This window comes from Symsagittifera roscoffensis, chromosome 8 (assembly GCF_963678635.1).
Source record: "Symsagittifera roscoffensis chromosome 8, txSymRosc1.1, whole genome shotgun sequence".
Lineage (NCBI taxonomy): Eukaryota > Metazoa > Xenacoelomorpha > Acoela > Convolutidae > Symsagittifera > Symsagittifera roscoffensis.
In genome coordinates, this window is record NC_087069.1 from 5887985 (window position 1) to 5909776 (window position 21792).

At 34.7% G+C, this 21792-nt stretch overlaps 1 protein-coding gene across 1 annotated transcript in view; it reads right to left on the minus strand.

The window, feature by feature from the left end:
* LOC134853434 (uncharacterized) overlaps nt 1-21792 on the minus strand; it is a 55584-nt gene that overhangs the window by 17838 nt on the left and 15954 nt on the right. Inside the window, exons 5-8 of the mRNA XM_063869432.1 lie at nt 7782-8020; nt 5821-5997; nt 3380-3520; nt 2745-2933 (exon numbers count right to left, since the gene is read on the minus strand). Coding sequence (XP_063725502.1) covers nt 2745-2933; nt 3380-3520; nt 5821-5997; nt 7782-8020 — 746 coding nt within the window. The remainder of the gene's footprint in view (nt 1-2744; nt 2934-3379; nt 3521-5820; nt 5998-7781; nt 8021-21792) is intronic.

A 21792-nucleotide genomic window follows, 5' to 3' on the forward strand; every position in this document is an offset into this window, starting at 1 on the left:
ACGCAAGACCGATCACTCCGGTCAGTTCCGATCCGCACGACCTAGAGGCACTCACCCCGAATCACTTCATTCTCGGTCACAGCGCAGCTAGCTTCCCGTCGTTAAGTTTCGAAGATAACTTTGATCATAAAAAGCGTTACGCCAGAGCACAATCGTACGCTAACGCAGTTTGGTCACGCTGGCTGCGTGAATATGTACCATCTCTCAACAAGAGAGCAAAGTGGCATAATGATTCGGATGTCACACTGAAAACCGGCGACTTGGTTTGGGTAGGCGAACCCGACAGCCCACGTGGGCATTACCCACTCGCCCGTATTGCTAAACTACACTACGGCAAAGACGGATGCGCCCGATCCGCCGACATAAAGACCGTTACGAGCGAACTGACCCGACCGACCGTAAAACTCGCACCTGTTCTTCCGTCTTTAAGGGCGGAGGATGTTGCAGCGCAAATATAAAACAATAGTACAAATGCATATAAACGTAAATGTGCGAAAGTATAAATGCATATAAATGTAAATGCATACAGGGACAGTAGCCAAGCGTATACATGGTGCGTCCCGGCGGGTTCGGCGCCGGTTCGAATCCCGACTAGGTCATTTCCTTTCTAGAACTCGAATGTGCACCGAACCTGATGGGATGCCCCGTAACCAGGTTCGGTCCCCCCAAAACCGATTTTAACCGTCTTTTCGCTCTAATTTGGTTCAGCCTTGATTAAGGCTGACCTTTAAAAAGAGCAATTTGTCTCAAGGACAAATACTGGCCATTTTTGCAGCTTGCTTTGATTTATGCAGTTTTTGTGGCCGATGTTACCGATGATAAAGTTTGTTAAAATTATCGTTATATTTTCAAATTTCCGTTATATTTCCGGAGTTATTTTGCCGAGAAAATACTCATTAATTAAATTGTTTAAAAACCATTTTTTATATAATCTTGGAGATTGACGCGCACATTTATAAACTGATCACCTCTTCAGAAAATTTATCTGCGAAATTCTATTCTGCAAAAACGTTGATCTACCACCGAGAAAAGGTTATGATTTTTTTAAATTTGGTTTTGATTGGTTTTGTCATTTGCATGCTACTCTCTGGCAACTTTGGTTTAAGGTACTCTATTGATCAGTTTTATTGAAAATTAAATCTATGCTATGAAACATTTAGAATAGGCAAAAAAAACAAGAACTCCTTGTTAGTTAGTTAAATAGTTACTAAAATGCTGTTTAACAGTTTAAGGAGTTTATGAAACTCATTGGCACTGGAGTTCTGTTGGTAAAACTGGATTAAATATGAGTTTTTTTTTGTCAGTGTCTGTAAAAAGCAAAAAATAGTCATTCTGAAATCTGAAATGCTATTTTTAATAAACCAATAAAAACCATTGTTATTTATTTTTATTCAAATATTTTTCACTTCATTAGAGCATGAATCTGAAACTCATTATAACCGATTTTATTTTCGCTTTATTTAGGTGTGGGCGAGTATGCAAAGAGCAACGCGGAACAAGGTGTTCAACTTCAATAACCTCTGTTCAATTTAAATTTTTTTTCTGCGCGACTTTTGGTTATTATTTCTCTTTGCTTTAACTCCGCTTTCTTCAGTCCATTGTTTTCTCGTTTCAGAGATTTTGGGATGGGGTCAAAATTGTAGGGATTACGTTAGTGTCTTCTCATGTATGTTTGCAAGGGCGAATCTAAGAGACTCTTGAGAAAGCGAGGATTGGTTTCCCAAAAAATTCAAAATTTTGGCAGCCTTTGATTAGCTCGACTAAAATGTTTTTCTCGAGCTCCCCAAAAAATTAAATCAACTCCTAAATTGAGAATAATCTGTGCCGCAGACAATTTCTATAAATTATGGGTTCAAAAGGCCTTTTTAAGCTTTTTTTGGAACGCTTTGAGCAAAAATGCACAAAATGTATGTATGGGTGTATATTTGTATGTATGTACGTCAACCCCAGTCCCCAGTTTTTACCCCTGCTCCACCTTAAAAGGTAATTTTACATCGGGCTTGAATTGATTTGCAATTTGATTAGGTTTGAGTTCAGAAATCGAGTAGGCCGTACGTACAGTCAGACAGTTTTGCAAGATTTTTTACTAATGTGATAACTACGAAAATTGTTACAAAACTTTGCACAAGGCGAAACAAAAAATTGGAATAAACTAATTTTAATTTATTTTAAATGGGTTAGGAATAATTTTACGTTTGATAAAACAATGATCTATATTCGATTTTCAATCCATTTGTCTGAGGGCGATATGAAAATTGATTATATTGATAATGTTCTTATGTTTTTGACTACGAAAAATCCTTATAATTGGTTTTTTGTTCACTTTAGTTAGATAAACGTCAGTTTGGTCAAATTAGCATAAATGAGCTTTACGGGCAAACTTGGCAAAAAAAATGCTTTCAGTGGAGGTAGCCCTCAAAACCTATTGAATCAAGAACATCTGTTTTCTAAAATTTGCGGGATCGGTTCTGTAAGCCAGCAATGCTGGGCAATTTTATAGTACAGGTAATGCCAAATGGTTGGAAATATTGGTGACCTTAAGCCATTTCAACGGTCGAAAACTAACGCTTTTTAGATTAATTAATTATATGAAAAGTACTTATTTTTACTAAGTTTACTTGTTAAAACTACTGGGAAACTAAAATTGACGTCGAAATGAGCGGTTTTTTGTTAAGTTTCTTTGTTCAGATTTGTTGACCGAAAAGGATATTGCAAAAAACTTGGCATTAAAAATAGATGCGTACAATGTCGAGTGCTTTGAGCTTCTTTGCCAGAGTGTCTGTGTCCTTGACCCCGTGTCTGCTGCAGATGGCCTTGACCTCTTCCTCCTGGGATGAGTCAGCAGAGGTCTGAAGTGAGTCATTGGTCCTGGCAGAGATACTGTTCCCATGGTAGCTCATAGTCTCATTAACAAAGTTCCACTCCTCCAAAACCTGTTCAATACATACATGAAACGCCACACAACTCCACACATTTTTGAAAACACCGCTCAAAATCAACAAAAACTACGATATGCAGCCGACTGACTCGATCACCCCATCGATTAATGCAGCAAACGAATTTTTCCCACCTATTCAGAATTAGGCGCAAAATATCGCATGGAATATAAAATCAGATCCAAAAACTTAACGACAAAAACAATATTTAGAGGCGTTGTTATATTTAGTTTCGTCCTTTGATTTTCCTTCGAACAAAATTTTTTCAAATTGCTTCGAACAAAACTATTTGTCTTCAATTGCAAGTTTCTGAAACAAGAAAACCGAGAAAGTTGAAGTGTGCAGAAAATATGCAAAAACATATTTTCGCCTATTTTTTAGGATGTAATTTGCCGATCAGAACCTTAGGCGAAAGAACGAAGAGGGCGCTTGAGTTAATTTACCTGTGCTAGTCGCATGTGTAGTTTGTATTTGTTCGGATTGGCACTGATGGCTGTGGCCAGCAACTTGGCAGCTTCACTCAGAATCTTCACCGGCTCCTCCGTCAGGGCAGAGCCAGAGAACTCCGGAAGACAGTCGTGGTACTAGGAGAGACAATGAGGATAGACTCAGTTACTTATACAGGCGTATTAATTATTTACGTGACCCATATCTAAGTTTTATAATGGACTCATTTTCAACATAAAAGCAACTGAATCTAGTTTTTACAAACAACTCGTTCAAACGAAGTTTTGTTATAAGTTTTGTGAAAATAGCTCAACTTGTTTTCATGGCACAAAACCTGTTATTAATTTTGTTCTTAAATCAGTGCTGATTTAAATCGTGAGGCGACAATTCGTCGCAAGCGACAAGTGGTCGCAGGCGATAGTTCGTAGCATTTGAAAAAGCAACAATTCGTCGCAGAGGAATTTTCCATATTAATTGTGTAACCAATTTGAAATGAAATGATTTAGCATTGCACAAGAACTAAACGTCCATGCCTTAGCGGGTGTACGACTTGATATGGAATGTTTCGCGAAACTACCAAAGCAAAGAATCCTGATTACAATGCGCTGCGACCAATTGGCGCTTTTTAGAAGTGAAACAAACTTTCGCTTACGACCAATTGTCTCCTGTGACAAATTGTCGCCCTGCCGATTTAAATAATTGGGACAAAAAAAATAAAACAAAAAAGTTTACCCAGAAGTTTAGCAGAACGAAAATGATGCAAAAATTCGCACTATGAAAATCAACTTTTTTAATGGCTTTTTAGTCAATCATAAACCAAACTTAAGTTGTTGATTCAATTGCAGTCAAAGAGGAAGTCTTATGTTTTAAGAAGGTTATAATCTCGAAAAACATTCAAAACGTAAAAAAAGTTCTTAATTCAAAAATTGTATTGTATTTCGTAAAATTGATTTTTCTGGCTATTAAGTGTAAGTAAATTTAAACAAATTGAAAAGACAAGAATTTTAATGGCTTTATTTGGCTCATTATAATAAAAAATTTTTATTCCATTGGTGCCATCGTGAAACCATGATTTTTGATTGATCAAAAACAGTGTGTTTTAGATAAAACTATGGGCCCGATGTTGCATCGTAAATTTTCCACTATATTAAAACAGTTAAAAACTAAAGCAAGTATGTCGATACCGTTTTTGCCAGGAAACTCATTCCAGTTTAAGAAAAACGCGCGTTGTTTATTCAAAAATAACATTTAAAACTCTAGAATTATTTAAAATTTTGTCGGCATTTCTTTTCAGATCTACCAAACTGACTAGTGACCCAGCCAAAGCTGGTAGATTTTGTTGGAGAATTTATAAAATTTTCATAAAATTATAATGAGCCGTGAAAACTTTTTACTTTCAAAATTTATTTTCCCTCAAGTCCATAGCGAGCTTCATGTCAACATTCTGAGCAGCCATTTTCGCAGGGGAAGCAGCTGAAAGCTGTTTATTTTGATAAAGCCGTAATCTCACAGTTATTTTGGAGAAATTAAACAAGGTTGAAACATTGAGCCAAAATTCAAATTTGAGACATTGCACAAGTGCATAGCGTTTTCTCTACTATTATTAGGACTACAACCGCTCGTGCACGAAAAATTCCCAACACGTTTTTTTTTCACCCCAACTCGAATGAGCATCAACTTCATGGTGCAACACGTTATTTTACAAGATAAGTATGTTGAATCAAATATGTTTTCCTTGGCGTAATCAATCCGTGTGTCAGTTTGCTTATATATCGGATAATGCGAACAATAACTTGACTTGTTAAAAATCGAAGTAAAGGGGGGAGTTGAAAGAGCCGGCTTCTTTCAGTTTGATTATGAAAATCAGAATTTGCGAAGCTGATTTTGCAAAGAAAAAACTTCCTTTTTTTTCACTCCGCCCACTTTTGAATTTCAACTTTGAACAAAAAACTACCTAAACATAATCATAATGCAGGGAAGTTTCGAATGGTGAACAGATTAACGATTGTGACAGATTTCTTTTTCATTCTTTACATCACACGTTTAGCCATTATAACACGTAAGACAACTAGAGAGTCGAATTTCCCAATAAACGGTCAAAAAGTAGAGTTGTCTCAAAGTTTTATTAGCCAACCAGCCCAGAAGTCTAACCCGGAGGCCTGAACTAGACGTTATTTATTTGAGGTTAAGTTGACAAAATCGCATCTTTTTAGCGTCTATTAAGCTGTGGACTACTTACAAGTTCTCACCTTGCTATCATTTGCGGTTTTTCTATCATTATATAGAAGAAGCCGCTTGTTCATGAAAAACCCTCGTACTGCTCTTCATCTTTTTTTGTATTGTGTGTGCTTAAAAATCAAGTTGCTATATATTGTAATCAACCCTTCGAAAACACTAATTGGTAATTTTGGTCCTAAAGTTATTTTGAAACCCATGCCTTGTAGAGAATGGCGTCCACTTGGGACTCTGCGTGTGACAGTGAGGAGGGGTTGTCCAGGATGTTGGGTTCTATCAGCCGCACCTCCCACCCCCTCAAAGTCTGATTCGGGTGGAACACTGTCTCGTGGTCCACGTGGTCCAGTACCCCAGAGCACCAGAAGGAGTCATGATCGCCCTAGAAAACAGGTGTTTGGAAATTTGATCATTGGTTGTCATTATAATCAAACACACTAACTAGAAAATCTTTTAAAAAATTTATGAGAGTGTTTTTAATGATATAATTAATATTTTTTTAAAAATCAAAAATGACAAATTATTATCATTAGAGAAATGTTTTTTTTTCAAACAAAATGATTTTTTATTAAAAGTTGTCTAAACGATCACCGTTGGATCTACAGATCCGTTTAATCCATTTTTACAGACCCGGTTTTCAGGTTTTGCGGGAGAATTGGTTCCTATTTTATCTTATTTACTGAGAACAATTTGCATTTAGCACTTGACGCAAGCTAATTTGGTCGTTCACAATACTGTTTCTTCGCTAGATACGCTTTTACAAGCAAAAAATTTTAAACCGAACCGAAGTCAATACTTATTTATTGTTTTAGCTCAGCTTATTTTTGATGTTTTGTTCGATTAAGTTTCAAGTTTGTGTTCGTGTAAGATCAACTACACTTTGTGATCGACCTATACAAAATGCCAATGGAATGGAGCCGAAAAAAAATCCGGCAAAAATTGCTAGCTAAAAAGCCGAAATTTGTAGAAGAAAAAACCACTCGAGCACAAATATTCTGTTACTTTCATTACGAAAGTCGGAACAATAAGCCAAGCTAGCTGTTAAATGGAACGCCAATTTCTAGATGAAAAATATACCCGCATTCATTGTTACGCTACAGTAATTGATTATAACGGATTATCATGCTGATTTGTTAACGAAAATAATTGATTTAATTACCAAAAAAAAGTGTTTAAAAGAAATATATTTTTCCAAAGATAGTATTTTTTAGCCACCCTATTTGATTATGATTCATCCAGAAAAAAATCATTAGTTTGATTATAATTGATTATCATCGATTTCAATTTAATATTTGCCGAAAAATTGTCACACGAAAATTTTTGGTTTTATATCCATTGGGTTATTATTTTTCGGTCAATGACAAATCTCTGAAAAATAGAGGTCTTGTCACAATTTGGTTCATCTGCACTCAAAGTTTTACCGCGAAACAAAAGTTTCATATAGATCCTTCAATATTACTTTAAAGGTTCGTGTGGTCGGTGAAAATCGATTCTTCCAAATATGTCATGAATTTAAAACGATAAGCTGACTTTTTGGTGGTTAGAAAACTATAAATGCGCATAATGAAACAATTCCAATTGAGAAGAAATTTTAAAAAATAAGTTTTGAATTAATTTGAAAATGCTGCAATTTTCTCATTTTTCACATAAACCAGCCCCTATGAAAAGCATAAAACATAAGCAATTTAAGTTCAAGATTGAAGACAAAAATTGCAAACAAAAGGGATTATAATTGATTATGATTGATTAAAAAGGGTTTTCTGTGCAAAACAATTATTTTAGAAGTTAGGATCAAATAATAGATTGTAAGGGACTATAATTGAATCGAAAAGTAGATGGATTAAAAAAACGATTATATTTGAATAAATATGTTCTAGTTGACTATGATTTGTTTTCAAAAAGAGTAAGTGTTTTTTGCAGCTGTATTCTATTGACAAATACTGACAGAAAATTATTGTCAAATTCGGACAGAAAAATGTTTTTATGGATTCCAGCAACATAGGTTTTTAAGTTGATAAGCAAACCTACCTAGCGTTTATGCATTTTTGTTTCTAGGGTTTTATTGTGGAATCGGTGTCAATTTTGACGGGAAAAAGGCAAACCCTATGAAACCGTAGCGAGTACAAAATTTACTGAGTGTGGCGTCGTAATGCATGAGCAGATTACCTTCTGTGAGCCGACAACATGCCTCCCGCATCCTTCGCAAGGCACGGTGTCATCACTCATACACTCGTATAGAAACGGCAGCTCATTCGTTTTCTGGTCACATCCAGAAATATGATCCAATACTTCGTTGTAGACAGATGTGAAGTTGCACCTGGCGTATATGCATTTGGAGTGCTTAGTTGTGAGAAACTTCTCAGACTGCTCGTGATGATGTTTCCAGCTGCCGTGCATCAACTCACCTGAAGAACAAGAATTATTTTGAAATTGCGACAGTAAGCGACAGTAAAACTTTTTGATGTGTTAAATACAGCTGTGTTGCTCCAACTTTTGTAAAAAAAAATTCATTATTTGTTCATTTTTTTCTCGTTTTTTTTTCATCATTTTTAAGAGTATTTAGAAGTACAAAATTTCAAAAAACTTAATCGATAATAATGGCAAAAATATAATCGATTTCTTTGTTTAAATTTGAAACAAAACTGGATGACAACATTTTAGACAAAAACTTTACTATTTTTCCGCTATAATAGACTTTGATCCTGAAAACAAAAGTTCCGCCCCCATCCCTACAATTCTGGTTGCTAAACTTTCAAACTTTTCCAAAGTGCCCCCCTTTGGTACATCCATTTTTGGCTGGCCAACTTCAAAATTTTTCTGAAGGCGCCTTTGGAGCTAATATAGCTAAAATTGAGAGGGGAGCACGCGCCGAAAAAAACTCATATTTTAAAATCAGTTTTTTTAAAATAGTGCTCAAAATGTCATTTTAGCCTGTTTTTTTTATATGCCTGCGGCACAGAAAACTTTTGACAAAATGAGGTCCTTATAGTGTTTTTGGAGAGCTCGGAAAATCAAATACGGTCAACCTAAAAAAAAGGTCAGCTCTTTTCCAGTCCCCCCCTCTGATTTTTTCTGAAAATCAATGTAGAAAAGTCGATTTAAAATGATTTATCATGACAAAAACTGCATTACAGCGTGAACAGGTGAACAAATTTTTAAAACATTTTTTGTACGCAAAACGCGCCGTGTGAACAATTTTTGAATATTTTCATTTTGTGATTTCACGAGGGAGGTGGGAAACTGGAAAAGAGCCGAAAGGTCGACAAAAATTCCGAAAAACTGTACCCCTTAGAAAAGTTTCCGCGCACGCCACCGTTCATAGCAGTCTACCACAAGGGGGATGCAAGATCGGATCATAATGAGTTATGACCGAGTTGGTTAACTCATAGAGTAATTTCGGATAGGGTACACCGTCTGCTCGTCACGCTATCTTATTTTCGGCCGGATAGATTCGTGCAACTTCTTAGTCTAATACCGATCCTAATCTTACTCTTATACTATCTAGTCTCAGGTTGTTTAACTAGTCTCTGCTAGGCTCAATAGATCTAGGGTATACTGGTTTATTGCGGCTGCTGAAGTGCTCGGGAGAGTCCAACTAATTTCTAAGTTAAATTCAAATCTCTCTGGTGCTGAAATTACAAGTAACTTCAGCACTTACAAATAAGTGGGTTGTTAGTTAGATGGATCATGATTGGTTAATATTAAATACTTTACATTGGTAAAATATCTAATTTATCCAATCATAAAATATAGTTTAGATCAGGTTCCACCCATCCGGGTTTTACAGAGTTTTTTAGAATAGTTCTTCTGCAATTCGAAGGATGGATGATGGACGTTGGTGTTTGGCGAACATCTTATTTCTTCTGTTTCCTTTTTATTAAAGAAGTTCCAGGAAGCTGGAGTTAGAGACATAAGACGTTGTGTCTTCTAGTGACAACGACTAAGTCTTTGCAACAAACTCAAATCTGATTTCAGAATGGTTTGCTATGTCAGGTTTTTCTGTTCTGCGTGGAGATTGTGCGTGGAGGGGATGCCTGGTTACTCGGATCTGTACGTATACTTGGACATCGAGGTGGTCATTGGTCTAGTTCAATGAAGTCCTTTTCTGCGAAGTCAAGTCGTACTCTAAATCCTTTGAGTTGTGATTGTGAGTGGCATATCGATTGTGGTTGGTCATTCTCTCTCGAGTGTAGTGGGGTCGTTTTGTCTTTAGATGTTCGTCCTTGGTGTTGTATTCTGATCTATGTATTGCATAATGTAATTTACATTTTATAAAACATTTATTAGTTTAATATTTTTTAATTATGATTTTAGTTAGTTGTTTTCACAAAAGCTTTTTGTTTTAGTTCGGTTATTTTGAAGAGTTACTCACACTTGAGTAGCTCTTATTAAAAATAGAGGTGTGGTCACAAAGCGTGGATGTAGCGCGGTGGGTTAGGCCGGCTATAGAGCATGCTCAGGACGTCCTTCCTGGTGGGTTAGGCCAGGAATGGGAGTATGATTTCATGCGGTTTTTGTGAGGGGTCCTGTTATGTGACAACGTTTTATGTTGGGTTTGTTGTGGTTTTTCTTATGTCTTGTTGGTTATGTCCTTTTTCCAAAAATCAAATTGTTTGTGGTATGGGTTTGTCTTTCGACTTTTTTGTGTTTTATTTTTTCTTTCTTAGACTTTATAATAGTCTTCAAAAGAATAAATTATCCAGTTTTAAACTGGGTTAATCCGGTTTGGGTACCGTTGGTTTCCTTTTCTTAGTCATGCTGTTATTCTATGATTTGTGGTATTTAGTAAGCTGCGTTGGTTAGTTTTGTTTAGTATATGATTCCTTTCCAACCGGGTTAAAGGAAAGTTTGAAACATGTTATTATATGTTAGAGTTGTTGAGTGTGAAAACTTGAAACTGAAATTCATTATTTTAAACAATTCTTCGTGGGCGAGCTGTGCGAGTGTGGATAGAATTTCTGTGCGAATAAATGAGAATATCAAAAGGTTAGTACTGCATTTGCATTTTATTAATTTACTGCATAGAATTTGGAAATTTACTGCTAGTTATGGGGGAATTTTAAGTTACAAATTTTCATCATAATTAGATTTACTGCTTGTGGGGAAAATTTTAGAAATGAATTTACTGCATTGGTATTAAATTTATAAATTTATAAGTGTAAGAGATTAATAGAATTGTTGAAGTCTGTTTGATGAAATTTGCGATCTTTATTTGTTTTTTTGTGGTTTTTGTAGGTGATCGTCGGATGAAGGCTAAAAATCTAAAGAAGACATGGATAAAGTATGGTGAGTTTTTTAATATTTTAATTAGTTAGTAATATTCATTTAATTCATACTTACCTGTTAGTCGTCGGGGAAAAAACCGTGGGGGAAGATGTCGTGGATGAGATCGGAATTTGTTAGTAGTTTAGCTAAGATGCGGATGATATTTTTAGTCTGAAGCAGTGGCCAAAGCAATTGAAGTGCCTTAATAGTGGTTAGTTCTTCAGTGCCAACTGCAAACTCATAAGGTGTGTTTTGGATTAGATTATATAATTTGTGATTGAATTTAGTGTTGTGGATGAATTCTAAAATTGGGATTTCTATAGGTTGTACAAACTCGTGCGGGATAAGGAAGGGTCGGGATTCTTCGGCGTTGAAGGTCTTGGTGATGGGACAGAAGATGTACATTTGGGTTATGGGATCATAATTGCGAAGAATACCATGAAGGTTAGTATCTTTAATGCAATATGTGAAATTTAGGAAAAATGGTGAAGTGTATTTGGAATTAATGAATTGAAAACGATGGTGTGGTTGTCTAGAGGGTGTGTGTAGGTCAAAGTGATTTTGGATGAAGCGATAATAACTATATGTGTGGGTTTGTTTAGTGCGCAACATAATATCGTGTGAGCAGTGTAAATCTCTTTCGTGTGGTGCAAGGAAATGAAAGGTTAGTGAAAATATTTGGAAGCGTTCTTTAAAACTTTCGTATGCTTGTGTGTCTGTTAGTGCTTCTGAAATAATGTGATCAAACTTTCGGTCGAAGATGTTTAGTGTAAATATATATGGTGTCTTGATGAAAAATTTCTCGGTAATTTGTGGATTAGCGAAGCGATCGTCGTCTAAGAATTGATCTTGGTTAGCTCTGATGATGTTGTGATCATAGTATTCTAGTGTATATTCGTTAGCTCTAGGTGCAGTGTGTGTTTTTAGTGATTTTTTATATCCAACGTAAGTAAATTGTCTAGCGGTTAGTGGTGTAGTGAGTCGATATAGCATGTCCGTATTTCGTTCTATATCGATGTGAGTGTTAGATAAAGGTAAGCAAAGAGGGTTAGTAAAATGATAATATGAGGTCCAAGAGAGAGTGGGCATTAAAACGTATTCATCTACAAAGTTGCGTGTTTCGTTAGTGTCGTGGGGGGTGTTTAAGGTGTATTGTGGGAATGAGGGTAAGGTGATGGCTAAAAATTCTTTTGTGTTAGTATGCTTGGGGTGGTTGATGTATTCACGGGCTGTTCCTGGTTTTGCTGGGAAAGGATGGTTGGGGAACTTTCTTTTAAAAGTGCGGTAAGCTCTATTAGTGTTGAGTGAAGATTCAGTTGATGTTGATGATGGTGCTAATGATTCAGTATAATTTGAAGAGGGTGTAGGGGTAGGGGGATTGGATGAATTTATAGTGGAGGATATTTGGTTTATGGTTGGGGTATTAAGGTGGTAGGGTTGTTGTTGAAGGGTAATAAAATTATCTAGCTCTGGGGAGATTCGGGGGGTGTCTGGAGAATGAGATGATTGGTCAGAATGGTATGAGGAGTAGGTTGGGGTAACTTGGGAAGCATAAGAGGGTGTGGGAGTGATTGGGTCAGGGTTATTGGATAATATGGGTTGAAAAGGGGGTTGAGAAAAATTAGAAGAGTTATGAAAATTATTGGATGGGGATGGTTCTGAGTCGGCAAATTCATCGGGGGTTTCAATATTCGGGTTATTGAGTTGTGAGATGGAATATAAAACTGAGATGTGTGAATTAGTGTCGGAATTCATGCCTGATGTTACATTACTAGGTGGAAAATCGGGTGGCGGAAAAGCAAAAAGTGGTATTATTGGGATTGGAGAGGTAAGATTTGTTGGGTGGGAATTTGATCGGTGTAGTGATCCAAGTTGGCGGCTCATCGTGGGCTAAAAAAATGATTATTTTGAGACTGAAAAGCGGTGGTATGGGGTTGTTCAATAATTTGTTCATAAGTATTATCATCTTGTGACTGGTGTGTCATTATATGTTGAATGGGACTTTGTGATGTGGTGAGTCGAAAATTTGGATTATGTGTGATGGCTAAATTTCGAAAATTTCGTGGGACTAGGGATAGTGGATGGTTATTTGGTAGGGCTGGTAATTGTGGTGCCGTTGGCGTTATGTCTACATTGTTATGTTCTTCGTCGTATGTATTTTGTCGTGTTGCTATTTTTGTGTTATATTCTTTTATTTGTGCGTCTAAAAGAATTTTGTTTATAGATGTAGAAAAGTTTCCAAAAAATCCTGCAAAGAGTATGCGTGCTACGCTTGCTTGTCTGTTTACTTGTGTGTGTATAGCACATGTGTTGTAGATTCCTTTTAAAAGTGAGAAAAGAAATCCAATAAAGTTAAACATTGCGTATAAAATAGTCAATTTTTCTAAGATGTAGTAGGGCCATCCTAGAAAATCGAGGATCTCATTTTTGAGTGTAACAAAGCTAAAAATGTTAATTGGTGATATATCTTGGGGACGGTATTTTTCACCGTTTAGATATATATAATCTTTAATGTCTTTAAAATATCCGCTATAGTCTTGCGTGTAGATATCGGCAAATCCTGCGGTTTCTGCAAGTTTGCATAAATTTTGGTCTATTGATTGTCTTTGTATAGTGTCCATTTGTGTTAATAATTCTTGGAATTGTTGTGTTCTAATGTGATGTTGAATATCTGATTTTGAATAGATTCCTATTGATTGTAAGTCTATATTTGGGTTTCGAGCAATAGCGCGAATGCTTTCTGGTGAAAATTTTTTGAGTGATTGCATTAATGTGGGATATGGAGTGAGAAGATAATATTTATTTTCATCAGGGTTTAGTTGTACTACATTGTGGCTGTTTTCTGATCCACATGGGACTGCGGTATCCCAGAAATAGGTTCTTCGTGAAAGTGTATCCACGAAATGTACTTTATTCTTATAAAAGATAGGGATTCTTTTATAACATCGTTTATCTTCAAAAACGTATAGTGGTGATACTTTTTTACTACAAGTATAAAACCATAAGATGTTTCCTTCATAGTCTAAAAAATTTGATCTATTTCCAGATAATAAGTATCCTGCATAGGGTATTTTTAATACTGCTAGTGCAAGTGATTGTAATATTTGTGTTCGTTCTAATTCGCATAGTTGGTGTAGTGTTTCTAATTCGGAGAGTGACATTTCTTGAAAAATTCGGCTAATTGTATAATCTAGTTTCATATCTAAATGAATATCATAGTGGATATTACCGAAATATGTAGTATTCATTAGTGATAATTCTTGTAAGCGTGTGCTTCTGGTGTCATGGGGTTTTAGATGTCCACCAGGTTGTCCGTTGCTTTTTTCAAAATTAACTGGTATATAGGATGTTCCTTCGTTTGGAGGATGACCTGTGGCATATGGGTCGATTTTTACTTTTCCAGTGGTCATGTCGAATCTTTTTTCGTATTCAACTAATATTTCAGAGTATTGTGTTCTGTGAAGTGGATTCCTGTATTTACATGCAAGTTCTGTTTCTTGATATATTTGAAAACGTGTCAATTTATTTTCTATATTGTCTATGTTTCTAAAATTAGAACTTAGTTTTCGTGATGGATGGACTTGTTCATATGGAATTGATTGTATAAAATATTTTTCGTGAAATTTTATCATACGAGCGTGTATTTTTGCTACTTGAAATGTTGTACATGTATCTTCGGGGAACCAAACAATTGTTGCTTGTGTTCTCGTTGTAGGGTCGCAATAACCTTGATCATTTTTACAAGGTAATCGGATTCCTTGATAGATCATTGTATTATCTGATAGATCTCGTGTTAGTTGTATTTTTTCGAGTTGTATTTTCCAATCAAAAAACATTATTTCTTGGTATCCTTTATTTTTTGTGTCTGCTTTGCAGTTTGATGGGTCATTTATACCAATGTGTGGTATCCAATGTTTATCGTGTAGGTCATAGGTTAATCGTCCGTGTGCGCCGTTATACGGGTATTTTTCGTCTAGTTTTATATGTCCTTGGTGTCTTTCAAGTTGTGATTGATGTACAGAGTCTGGAAAAACTTGAAAATTAACTAACTTTCTTTGGGAGTTTTTATTTCGTGTGATGTTTAGTCTAAGTAATTCATTTTTACAATCGTCGGGATTGAGATGTAAAAGACGTTCTATATTACTTTGATAGAATGATTCATGGTCAAGTCGGTTTTTGTTTCCGTTCGAGACTTGTGAACAATGTACTTTCTTTTCGGAAAATGTTGCTGTGAATTTATAACCTGTAACTGTTGTTGCTCGGGCTTTTGAATAGAGTGTTGCTATTACATCTGTGGTTTCTATAGCTTGTGGTTCTGTTTCACATTGTGATACTTGATTTATTGCATATTTATGTAGTGTTTTTTGTTCATTTTCTTCACAATCGTAATGTGTTACTAATAAATCTTGTGGTCCTGTACGAGGGGAAGGGTTTATGTTTTGATTTGAGATTACTAGAAAAAGGAGTTGGAGAAAAATTAATAATTTTAGAATATACATGTGTATGATAATCCTGAGTATGGATTATAAAATGTAATGTAGCCAATTGTGTTTTTGGTATATCTGTCGTATTTGTATATTACTTCAGTAGTTATAAACGGTGGTGGTAGTGATTGAGCTGTTATGTTAGGTGGGTTTAATGGGTAGGGATGTTGGGTAATATTGTTTAACTTAACTGTGATTTCAAACTTTAATTGTAAACTGTTTTGTTGGAGTATTTCAATATTGTGATCACGGATATCGTTGTGAATATCTTGGCGATATTGTAATCTATTAAGTGCCCAGTTATGAAGGCGGTTACTTTCTTGATGTTGTCCAAATAATGGTGGAGGTGCTGTAAATGTATTCCAATCTAGTCTTAAAGGAATATTTATTGATGATTGTTCTCGATATCTGGCGTCGAGATTATTTGGAAAATTTAAGTTAAAAGGTGGTGGTGAAATCTGGCTTATTGATGGTGTTGATGGTAGTGATAATGTTTCTGGTAGTGATGAGGATGTTGTTGTATCCGTAGAAATATCTATTGGATTATTGACTAAATTTAATTCACCTTGTGTAAATGAATGTGTTGTCCAATATGGTAGTCGTGATGCCTGGTTTGGGGGGTTAAAGGGATTTTCACGTATTTGTTCAGATGTTGGTGTTGAACCTAAGTAATCTGATGGTAGGCTTGAGGTGCTACGTTGTGAAAGAATCGTAGGGGTTTCTGGTAATGTATCAATGGTGTTTTCTGGAGTGTTTTGTGATGGGGATTGAGGTATATCAAAGTGAACTCGGGGAGTTTGAAAATTTCTGTTTCGTCGAGGATGTATAATTTGTCTATTTATTTCGACTGTATTTTGGTTTTGACTAGGATTTCTTATTCTACTTAGTTCTTGTGGTAGTGTTGGGTATAGGTTATATGTTGGTTCGCTTAAAGGTGCTTGTCGTTGAACTGGTTCTAGTGGTTCTGATAAACGAGCATGTCGTTCCTCAAAAGTGTGTGGATTGTCTTGAAAGGAAATTCGTGTAGATGTTTGAGGATTTTGAGTAGTTGAAGGTGGTGTTTGGTTATCTTGGGATGATGTCGGTGAAGACTGACTTTGTGACTGTTGGGTAGCAATTTTTGATGGATTTTTGAATTGTTACTTTAGTGGGAAGGTTTATGTTTATTATAGTATTCTTCCAAAAAAAGAATTAGAAGGATTGTTGCTAGGGCAAATGTGAAGATTGCTTTCTTTATACATTTACATATTGTCAAAATGAGGGATGATAAAAATGTTATGAAAATTACAAACAATAAAAAAATATCGGTTCTACTGAAAATTGTTCGTATCATTTAGACAAGTTATATGACTCGTACCTGTGGATGTAATCAAGGGTTTTGGAAAGTTGGAGGAATAGTTCGAGTATAGTGTAGAAAATTAAAAAAATGTTACAAAAAATGATTAGGATTATTAGAAAAGATTCAAGTATATCAAAAAGAAATATTATAAAGGTTTCAAGTATTGTAAAAAAATGTTTAAGATTTATGAGTATTTGAGTAACTGATTGAGAGAAGAGCATTTAAGAAATGATCTCTTGGTCGAATATTTTTTGCTGTTTGAGGCGATTTTCTAGTGTGGTCGGATTATTTATTAGTTTTTTGACAAGTGGGTTGAGTTTTGTAAAAAATTGTTGGGGGCAATTTTCATGGTGATTGGGAGGTCGTCTTTTTCTTTATTTTTGTTTGTCAAATGATCCGGGGTATGGTGAGATTTTTATACTTTAGGCTAATTAAAAGGTTCATTTTGTTACTTTAGGCTAAGTTAACAAATTTGCTTTGGGGGTATTCGTGGTCTGAGTTGGGGAAATATTGTTGATCTTTGGGTTATTAGATAAGGGAGGGGTACGGTATTATGGTGATATTTATTTTAGTTGTCAAGTTGGAGTGGTTTGCTTATTTTTGACCTGGAGGTCGTAAAGTTATAGTTATAGATGTGCCTGGAGTTCTATATGATTCGTCTAATTGGTCTTAGTTTGAGTTAGAGAAAGTGACGGATTGGATGAATCCTATTGGTCTATTTTGAACTAGAATTATTACGTACTTGTCAGCATGTTATTTTGAAAAATGTAAATGAAAAATGTTTCGGAGGTTTCAAGATTGTGAAGCAAATGTTAAAATTACTTTTGAAATTCCACTTTCTTTAAAATTTTAGATTGGGGGATGAATATTTTATAGTTTTTACGTGGTTGATTTCGGAGTCTTGTTGTTTTTCTATTTTCTGATTTGTCGATTTGTTCTTGGGGTATTATTTGTTCGGTCATTTTTCTATTTTTTCTTTGTTTTGGAGATTCTTTATGATTTTGTGTATTGTTTTTGGTGGCGATTGGTTTTGTGTTTTGATTTTCGGTGGGGTTATCATTTTGTTCTGTGTTTTTCAGATGTGGTTCATTTTGAATGATTTTTAATCCTGTGAAAGAATATAATTGAGTTAATTCGCGGAGTGCGTATTCTTTTGGGTAATAAGGTAATAGGTTGTTTCGATGTTGAACAATTTCTTTTTTGTTTGAGTCGGTAATTTTATATGTGACATCAGTGGGTTTTGCAATTATTTGGTATGGTCCTTTTCGAAGGGGTTGTAATTTTTTAGAAATTCCTTTTTGAGTATTAAAATTAGGTATTAAAACAAATGTTCCAATTTTTAATTCGGAGGCTGGTGTAAAACGTGAATTGATTTGTTCATTAATGTTTTGTCTTTGTAATAACTTTTTTGTTATTTTTTGATAAATTTCATTGTGTTTTTTATCTCTATTTAGAATCCATTCGGTGTGTGTACCGGAGGCTAGTTTAAGAATTTGTGGGTGATGAAAATGATCTTCATCGTGTGTATGTAAAGGTAGGTTATAACAAATTGAGTCTTTATTTGGTTGACAATAACCTTGTGCGTTTTTATGAGAATTTGCTGTAAACATTATTGGTTTGCGTGGCTTTTGGTTAAAAACCATTTCGTATGGTGACATTCCTAAAGTTGTCGTTATTTGTGAATTATATGCTAAGGGAAATAATTTTACATCTGCTGACCATTCGGTATATTTTGTATCATTTCCGTTGATGATACATCTAAGATATTCTTGTAATGAACGGTTCATACCTTCGACTAAGCCGTTTGTCCAAGGTGCATGAGATGTACGTGGTTTGTGTTTAATGTTATATAAATGACATAGTGTGATAATTTCATTATTTATGAATTCTGTACCGTTGTCTGTAACTAAAATTTCTGGTAGTCCGAATTTTGCTATCCAGTGTTCATAGAGTGTTGTGTAAGCGTAATAAGCGTTACAATGTGGTACTGGGTTAAGTGCTACATAATGTGTAAATGCGTCAACAATTACCATAATGTAGGAGTTTCCTTCGGATGAGGGTGAAATTGGTCCTTTGGTATCAAATGAGATACGATGGTTAAAGTACAAGCTTTGTCCTTTAAAATCTTGTTTTTGTGCTATTTGTTTTTGATTTGGGTAAGGTTTATTTAGTTGACATACTATACAGTCATTGCATAGTACTTTTATCCAAATTGGTGCATTTGGGAAGTAAAAATTTTGTATAAAATTTGAATATGTTTTTTCTGATCCAGAGTGTCCTTTAATATTTTGTGTATGTGAAATATTAAAAGCTATAAGAATCATACTTAAAGGGAGACAGGGAACTGTAGATTCATTCAGGTTATACTCTAAAAGGTCTGTATTTTCGTTAATTGTTGTGTTTTTAAATTTGCGAAAGTATCGGAGGAGTGTTTTGTTTCCTAGAATGGTTGAATCTGCTTTGGTAGGTTTAGTTTTATATTTGTGCCATGATTTCAGTTGTCGAATTACTGGGTCAAGGTTTTGATATTGTTTCAGTGTTGAAATTGTAATTGTTTCTGTTGGGGGGAGAAAAATGTTTTCAATTTCGAATTTAGATAAGGGTATTGTATCAAGTGGGTCGTGAAGGTCAAAAACTTGATTTATTGTGTATTTTGAATCATTTGTTTGTGGTCCTGATAAATTTATTTTATCAGTTAAATCTTCTTTTTCAATTAGTGGAAAATGGTCTTTCTTAGGTGGGTGTTGTTTTGTTCGTTTTTGTTGGGTGTTATTTTTTATCCATTGAGAATATGGGATTGGTTTGAAAGTTGATGTTCCAAGTAGATCAACTTCATAATGATTATTTTGACAATCTAAATAAAGTGGGAAATGTTGTAAATTATTTATTTGTGATTGTTCAATATCAGTTTTTACTGCATATTTGCATTCCAATCGGGGTGATGTTTCGTTTTCTGCAAGGTAGAATTTTATGTTTTTGGGTATTTCAACTGTTGTTTTTCGTGTAAGTAATTCAGGTGGTGTATTTCGACTTAAGGTGTCTGGTAATGCAAGATTTTTTCCTGCAGTCCAAACTATATGTAAGTTTGGAAATTTCATTAGAATTAGTTGAAATCTGTAAACTCGGTGGTTTGGGTTAGATTTTTGTGTAAAGAGAAAGATGATTGGTTTATGGTCTGTGAGTAAAACTGTTGGATGTTTTGATCCAAGTATCAGAAATTCATATTCTGTCAGTGTATATATTATGGCTGTACATTCTCTCATTAGAGTTGAGAGTCGTAGCTCTGCTTGAGTGAATAATCGAGAATTTGCTGATATGAGGTTCATTTTATTTGTACCATTATGTGATTGTAATAGTGCTGCACCGATGCCAAAGTTCGAAGCATCGCACATTGCATAAAATGGTTGATTTGAATCTGGAATTGTGTTTGAGATTTGTTCAGTTAAAAGTTTCTTTACTTCTTCAAATCTTGTTTGATGTTCTGTGTTCCATTCAAAATTATTTTGTTGTCTAAGGATGTTATAAAATGGTCGTAGATATAATTGCATTTTATAAACATATTTACTTAAAAAGTTTAACATTCCAAGAAATTCTTGGATTTTCTTTTTATTTGTTGGTGGTTGAAGTTTTTGAATAGCGTCAATGCGTGATTTCAATGGAGTGATTGTTTTTCTTTCTATATTATGTCCTAAGAATTTAACTCTTGTCAAAAAAAAGTGTGATTTATCGGGGGCGGCCTTCAGATTTTCGTTCTGAAGTATTTGGTGATATTTTTCTAAAACATTGAACATCTCGTCTTTTGTTTGTGATTGCATAAAAACATCGTCTAAATAGGTGATTGCGTTTTTCTTGAGTATCAGTGGTCTAAAAATTTTGCTCATAAAAGCTGAAAATGCTGCTGGTCCTATGGATATTCCATAGAATAAGCGGTTGAATTCATATTGTTGGTTTCCGATAACAAATTGTGTTAAACGTCGTGATTGTTCATCTAGTGGCATTTGATTGTATGCACTATTCATATCGGCGGTTGTAAAGTATTTGCCGTTTATTTTTGTTAAAATAACTTGTATTGGTTCAATGGGCCAATTACATTTTGATTCATCTATGAGTGAATTGAGGTATCTAGCGTCGAGAACGATTTTTAATGATTCTCCTTTAGCTAGAATGATAACGGGGTTGATAAATGTGTTGCCTTTTGGTTGTTCTTCTTTATTAACTGGTGATATAATCTTGTATTGTTCTAAAATATCGAGTAATCTGTTCACTTTATCATGTAAGTGAATTGGTACTTTACTTGCTCTCTGTTTTTTGAAAACTGCGTCTGGTTTTAACGGGAGATGTAGTGATGAACTGATTTTTCCAACATCGAATTTTGATGTTGCATAGACTGATGAATATTCAATTAGCTGTTTGGCTAACTTTTCGAATTCGTCTTGTGTTATTTGTGAATGTTGGAAATTAAACATTGTTAAAAATTTCTGTTGGTCCTCTGTGTAGTTACTTATGTTGAATGTAGGTTTGAAATATGGAGTTTTTGTGAAATAATCCGTATTTCTGTTTTCGTTACTTATTATATTATTTATAGATAATTCTTCATTAAGAATTGTAGATTGGCAAATATCTAGTAATTGGAGTATATTATTTACGCGATAGGCTTTTTCGTGTATTGGTGATATTGTAGCGTTGGTTTCACAATATCCTAAAAGTCCTAAAGGTAATGTTACTTGGTAAGGTGTGTTGTTATAGACATGTAAGGAAATGATATCTGAATTCGAATTTTTCAAATATTTTATGGATGAGATTGTGATTTTGAAAAATTTGTGAATAGGTTTGAATTCAAAATCTGACATATAAAATTTTTGTTTGTTTTGTTCTTTATCATATTGGTGAACTTGTTTGATTGAAAAATTATAGATATTTCCTGATAGTGGTTTCAAGTGTTTTCTTTGTTGGTTAAATATCGGGTAGAATTTTGAAAAGAATGGTGGTTGTTTATTTAATCTTTGAAAAAATGTTAAGGATGTTTCTTTTGTTTTTGTATATTTATCTTTGATTAATAATTTACTATTTAGTATGTTAATTGTTGGTA